Here is a 7311-nt window from a genome sequence, read left to right on the forward strand (position 1 = left end):
TATATATATATATATATATATATATATATATATATATACTATATTATAAAGCATTTAATTGACAAAAAATTTCTTAAAAACCATTTTTTATGCATAAAGTACTGTTTATTGATGCATATTACTTGAAATTTAAGATTACAAGTAATTTTACGTAAGTACAACTTATTAAAGCTCCATTTTTAAATTTGTGTAATTAAATGTTGTAAACATAATCAAATACAGGATAAACATCCATTTTAAATATAAAAAATCTAAAATATAATTAAGATAATTATTGAGTTCTAACAGAATGTTTAATTATTATCTTTATAAAAAAATAATATTATTAAACCAAAATTAATCTATACTATATTCTAAAACATTTGACAAAACTCTTAAAAACCATTTTTATGCATGAAATACTTTTTATTGATACATATTACTTAAAATTTAAGATTATAAGTAGTTTTGCATAAGTACAACTTATTAAAGCTCCATTTTAAATTCGTGTAACTAACTGCTGACAAATATAATTAAATACAAGATGAACATCTATCTTAAATATAAAAAATCTAAAATATAATTAAGATAATCATTGAGTTCTAACATAATGTTTAATTATTATCTTTATTAAAAAATATTATTAAACCAAAAATAAATTACTTTGTTATTAAATCTAAAATAAATTAAAATAAAAAATTAAATTAGAGAAGTTACACCAAAAAAACGAGAACTATTATTTAAATAGTTCATTTGATACTATTATCGATTTTTTTTTTACAAATTTATATGTTATCTTCAAATTGGTATTTTAATTCAAAAATAAAACATTACGATTTTTTCAAAACCACATAAAATCGTATTATATTGATGAAGACAAAGAATAAAAACAAAACATTAAAATCGAGATTTATCTCGCTGCATTGCGCGAGTACCCTTCTAGTGTGAGTGTATATATATATGCCTTGATTCATGTCCCTACTAGAACATATATGAACACACCTGAACGAATATAAACACTAGTTGCAGTTTATGACAGGTCAAACATCACAAGCAGCTGATGGAGCCGAATGATTATCAAAATTGGATTGCATAACAAATTAAGTTGACGATGAACTCATTCCATTTGAACATATGAATTGGGCTTGTAGTAATAATTAAAAAAAAAAAACTAACAACACAATATGAACTACAAAAAACACAAAAACATCATAATCAACATAATTTTGATTAAAACGAATACAATATCATATTAATCCATTACCAATACAAACATTTTGATTATTGTCTTCACTTCCGTAACTCGAAGTCTGATTGTCATTGTAAACAATTTTAACTTTCCCATTATTGTCGAGTTGTTTTCCAATGAGTTTATCCATATTAGCTTGACGATATCGAAAACTTTACTATCGGGTCTCCTTTAACAATCACAAATTCAAGAACATTATAGATAGATAAATCAATATTATAGAAAAACAAGATCAATAGTAAATCAACAATAATTATGAGATTTTTTGATTTTGTAACTCCCAAATCCTAATTAATGATATGGGAGTTACATACAAACTAAAATTACATATTTACCCTTGTAATTAAATTATGAGATTGATATGAACCTAGATAAAAAATGGATTTTCATTGGTTGAGCTTGATTAACAAAGTTAATACAAAAATCTTGGTTAATATTTGAACTAAGCGCGCTCTCTCTCTCTCTCTCCTCTCTCCTCTCTCTCTCTCTCTCTCTCTCTCTCTCTCTCTATATATATATATATATATAACTTTGAGGCCAAAAAACCCCGCCAACAATTGATAATAAGACTTGGTTCTTTGGAGTTCTTCCTTTCGGAGGTCATCAGTTAGAGTCCTACAATGATCCTAGAATTAGTCGGTATAAGTACGAGCACAAACTAACTTGGACACCCACAATTAAAAGAATGTGGAACAATATTCCAATCTTAATATATACCTATTATATCATCATTCTCTAAGATGACGTTTGGTTCGTAGATTCTGGAGGAATTTGATGGAATTGGAATGTTGAATTCCATTGACCAAATTTCATTCCCTCGTTTGGTTCATTCTTTTTCAAGAAATGAATCTTCAAAATCCTACAAATTCCACAAATAAAAGAATTTAACATTCCTTAGCAACTACATGATATTTTGATAGAATAGAATCTCTATCTTCATTATACCAAATATGCCCTTAACCTAATATACTCTAATCTCATAAAACTCAATATGACCATCGTCGACCACCTCTCGACCACTATTGATCTATACCACCACCGACTACCATCGATCTGACCAACCGCCGACCACCACCACCGACATGGACGAACCCAACTATGTGGTATAGGTGGCACGTGTCACCGTATTATTTCTTCGCCTAAGAGTAAAAACATTAAGTTTCGTGAGCGGTGCAACCGTATTAATTTGTTGTGTGCCACCGTATGTATTTTGAAACTACGATGAGAACAAATTTTATTTGGTAGAGTTGGTTTGCAAGGCTTTTATTCCACCCTAGACCCAAGTTCGAATTCTGTTTGTGTCATTTTCTTAGTCAAATGGTTCCACCGTTTAAAAAAAATTCCCTATATTTTTTTTCTTATAGTCAAATGATGCCACCGTTTGAAAAAAAATATGGGTCCGTCCCTGACCACCGTCTACCACCGATATGAACCACTACTGACCACCACCACCGATCTGAACCACCACCGACTACCACAGATCTGAACCACCGCCGACCACCACCACCGACTACCACGCCGACTATCACTGATCTGAACCACCGCCGACCATCACCGACTACCACCGATCTGAACTACTGCCGACCACCACTGATCTGAACCACCGCCGACCATCACCGACNCGCCGACCATCACCGACTACCACCGATCTGAACTACTGCCGACCACCACTGATCTGAACCACCGCCGACCATCACCGACTACCACCGATCTGAACCACAACCGACCACCACCGATCTGAACCACCGCCGACTACTACTGATCTGAACCACCGCCGACCACCACCATCGACTACCATCGATTTGAACCACCCCGACCACCACCACCGACTACCGCCAATCTGAACCACCGCCGATCTGAGCAACCACCGTTCTGATTCACCGTCAATCTAAACCACCGCCGATAACCACCATCTGAATCACCATGGACCACCACCGATCTGAACCACCGCTGACCACCACCACTAACTACCATCGATCTGAACCATTGTCGACCACCGCCGACTAACACCAATCTGAACCACTACCGACCACCACCACCGACTAACACTGATCTGAACCACCGCCGATCTGATTCACCGTCAATCTGAACCATCGCCGATAACCACTATCTGAACCACCATAGACCACCACCGATCTGAACCACTCTCGACCATCGCCATATGAACCACCATGGACCACCATCGATCTGAACCACCACCAACTACTACCAATCTGAAGTACCATCGATCTAAACCACGATTGACCATCACCGATATGATCAATCGCCGATCTGAACCACATCTGACCATTGTCACCTGAACCACAACGGACCACCATCGATCTATATCACTGCCAACCACCATCGACTACCATCGATCTGAATCATCGTCGGACACCGCCGACCACCACCGATTTGAACAACCACCGCCTATCTGAACCACCGCTGACCACCTCCATCTGAACCACTGCGTACCACCATCGATCTGAATCACTGCGGACCACCACCGATCTGAACCACCACCGACCACCGTCGATTTAGTAACGTCGTTTGACTTATGATTATATTTGGGTTGTGTATTTTATATTGTTTTACATATTAAATAATTATTTTATTAAAATATTTTTAGTTTTAAAAAAAATTCAAAAAAGACATTTTGGTCATTTACCAATATTTTATTCCAATTTTAAAGCTACATTATCTGAACCAAACACACCGATTCCAATTCCTTAACATATTCCATTCCAATGTCTGTCAACCAAAACATGTGATCAAACCTGACAACGTTCCACTCCAATTCCTTCACAGTCAAATTCCTTTAACAGATTCCATTCCATCCTAAAAGATTCTACGAACCAAAAGCCACCTTAAGAATTAAAATTGTCAAGTAAAGACCACAATTCAACAATGATCACAGTTAAAGAAAGAAGGAAAAAACAAAGTGTTGGGTTGAAAAGGAATAGATTTAAGTAGCTTAGATGCGGTTTTCATTTTATTTGATTGTGCTCAAGATAGAAACATTTGATGATGCTACAATTTGACACAAAATTATTAAACCTATGACTTCAATTCGACCAAATAAATTGCGTACGGAATTAACACTTGAAATCAATCTTAAGAACTAAAAACATACACAAACGAATATATATATGATATCAAACAGATGCAGAAATGGTGCTGCAATCACACATTAGTAGCAGCATCCAAAGCCATGATGGTGCTAAGGTTCATTGGCGACATGTAGTCTGTCGAGCCCGATAGAATTTGTTGTACGATGATCTTGTTTGCTCGTTCGGATGGGTGGAACGCGTCCCAAAAAGCGTAGATATCTCTGTTGGGACATAAGTTCGATAACCCTGTGCATAGCCCGATTCCATTAAATGGTCCTTGTCCACAACATGCTACCTTCGAAGTAACAAATCCTGCTCGATCAACGCAAAACTTATGAGGTTACAATCATGAACGCATGATGTTTTATGACATTTATTTTTAGGCCCATGCTTCACGACTATAAAAGCTAACTTATTTTTTGAGTTTATAAAAGAAACTGTATTTGGTTAGTCGTAAGCCATTTTCAACTTATTTGCCAAACATTATGGGACAAAGAATGATCAAATTTTACCGTATCTTCCGGGGTCGGAGATGAAATCGATGTTGGTTTGTCGAATATTGGCACCAATGAACACATTGCTCCCTATCTCACTGTTGAGACTATCAAGCATTGCTTGGAGCTGAGGGTTGAACAAACTTGCCGCTCGTTGCAGCTCCGGTGCGCAACCTCCGTTTTGGCCACGCTGGGCTAGTTCCGCCGGCACGCACCCCAATGGTCCGGTACCCGTGACCAAAACCCTTCGTAATCCCAATTCATAGAGCCTCTGAATTCATGATAACACAGTCACTTAGCAACACACTTTGTGTATATAATAATTGCGTTAATTAGTTTCAGATATATCAATCAACAACCAATGGCTCGATCTTTAGCTCGATGGGTATTTTATTGCTCGTTTTCAACCAGATCCGTCGTGAATTCGAGTCTTTTTCGATGCATTAAATTGAAAGATACAAGCACATGGCAACTTCCATGCTTCTTTCTTTAGCAATAAGTATGATATGGACAGATTCAACCACCTCTACCTTCTACTCTATACATATCAAGAAACCATTATCTATACATCTTGCATGAATCATAATTAATCGATAAAATCTTCCAATTGACCTTCAAAAGGGACCATAATATTTATTTCAAGAAATCAGATTAATTAATCAGTAGCAACCATGAGCTACAATTGTCAAGAAGCCATGCATATATGAGATACACAGTCAGAAACAAAGCTTTCATTTCTAATATCAATGGTGTTATTAGTTACTTTGATGTTTCGGTTAGCGAGAATAGCGTAAAAGTTATCTGGTTCATACGAAGAACACGAGAGGTGCAAGATGCTACGAAAGAAAACGCCATTTTTAGGGGTTTTTTGACGTGCAACTTTGTGTTGAGAAGACACTTGTATAAGTTAAAAACCTGACTGTACGTACCGCTAAAACTTTACGGTATTCGGAGATCAAGTAGACAACATAATCTGGAAGAGCAAATTGTCGAGATCTTGCTGAAAATGGGACTAAATAGTAGTTGTTCACGAAGTCATTGCCTCCCAACGTGATGAGGGTCAAAGCTTGATTTACAAGCCTTTGAGTCTCTTGAGGGCCAATAATATCACTCACCCTTTGCTGATACTGTTCAAAGTATTGCATTTGCAATGTGATCCTTATGATGTTAACCTGCAAGATATACATCAAACTTACTCCAAGATTTCTTGAATATAAACACCAATTTAATAAATCTCCGATGCTGTTTATTAAGCATCGTCGTCATCGTTATTTTCGACCCCACCGTTGCAGTACACCGTTGCAGTACGCAATTATAATTGTAGTGAAACCCGTCTTTTTACATGCACAAAAAGGGTTTGTCGAGCCATGGAAAGTACTTACGAACTGGACTCCTGTGTCATTAAGTATCCCAACACCAGCAGAAGCAAAATTGGCACCAACAAGTAACTTTTCACCAGTGAGGTATGGACTCAAATATGGCAATGTTGCTTCTTCCCCAATGGCCTGACCTGATAATTAATCAAATTTCATTAGGCATGTTGAATATATATATATACATATAATCCATACATTAAAGAATTAAAACAAAATAACTCAACTGATAAGGTCAGGAATGTTATATCCATTAGAGAAACGGCCAGTGGGACGATGAGTTGGATAGTCGATCCCATAAGGAGGTGCATCGGCTCGTGCAGTGGTAGCCAAGTAGTTGTTATTGCCATTGTCAACCAACGAGTCGCCAAACACAAAGAAAGCTCTAGCCTCAGCTTCAAGAACACCATTTTTCAAAACTGCTAACAGCAAGCAGAAGAAAATGGCATATGATGACTGTGAACTAGCCATGCCCATTATTACGTATTAACTAGAATTAGTTAAATTAAGTAGCTATGGCTCTTGTAAGTAACAATGTAAATAAAAACACACACACAAGATGGTGTGTTTTTGGGTTGTTCTGACAAACAAGACGGGAGAATGAGGTCTATAAATATGCATTTTGGGTATTGATGATGACAAAAATGTAGTCAGTACTGTAAAACCGATCCCAACTACACAACGTTGGAGTAGTTCTGTGTATTCAATTGGACAGTTACTTGCCAGACATGAGTACACAACTAGTGACTGGCTTGGCCAGCCCCTACAATCCCCAAATCTAGATTCTTGATTATATTACCCTTATGTTTTTACAGTATATAATAGAAAACGATGTCGTTTTTTGCGTTTCCTTTTGAAGTGTACGGTTACGGTTCTTTTTTCCAACGTATGTACCTGCATTGATCCCTTTCGGAAAAGTTAATACCTTTTAGTTTTTGTTACGATATGAACTTAGTAGCGACAAGCACACGTTTAAATTGATGATATTTTGAACCGACTTAAAGATAGATCGAATTTGGCCGTGTCTCCGCCTACTTGAAACGAAGATCCGAGCCACGATTCCACGTTCCCAATTGCATTAATCAGACATGATAACATGATGTACAAAGATCAATAGCTATTTTATG

At 36.6% G+C, this 7311-nt stretch overlaps 1 protein-coding gene across 1 annotated transcript; it reads right to left on the minus strand.

The window, feature by feature from the left end:
* Positions 1 to 4167: 4167 nt before the first annotated feature.
* On the minus strand, positions 4168 to 6715 carry LOC112514444 (GDSL esterase/lipase At5g33370-like). The gene is made up of 5 exons (XM_025120927.1): positions 6412 to 6715; positions 6194 to 6321; positions 5741 to 5983; positions 4830 to 5082; positions 4168 to 4629 (listed from the first exon to the last, which is right to left on the minus strand). Exons 1-5 carry the CDS (start codon positions 6659 to 6661, stop codon positions 4391 to 4393), a joined length of 1113 nt encoding a protein of 370 aa, XP_024976695.1. The 5' UTR covers positions 6662 to 6715; the 3' UTR covers positions 4168 to 4390.
* Positions 6716 to 7311: the final 596 nt, after the last annotated feature.

This window comes from Cynara cardunculus (assembly GCF_001531365.2).
Source record: "Cynara cardunculus var. scolymus isolate 2C chromosome LG 1, CcrdV1, whole genome shotgun sequence".
NCBI classification, from domain to species: Eukaryota; Viridiplantae; Streptophyta; class Magnoliopsida; order Asterales; family Asteraceae; genus Cynara; species Cynara cardunculus.

Coding starts and splice junctions, on each gene's coding strand:
- LOC112514444 (XM_025120927.1), bottom strand. CDS start 6,661: ATGGGCATGGCTAGTTCACAGTCATCATATGCCATTTTCTTCTGCTTG. Junction 6,322..6,411: donor TAACATTCCTGACCTTATCA/GTTGAGTTATTT, acceptor ATTAATTATCAG/GTCAGGCCATTGGGGAAGAA. Junction 4,630..4,829: donor CTCCGACCCCGGAAGATACG/GTAAAATTTGAT, acceptor TTGATCGAGCAG/GATTTGTTACTTCGAAGGTA.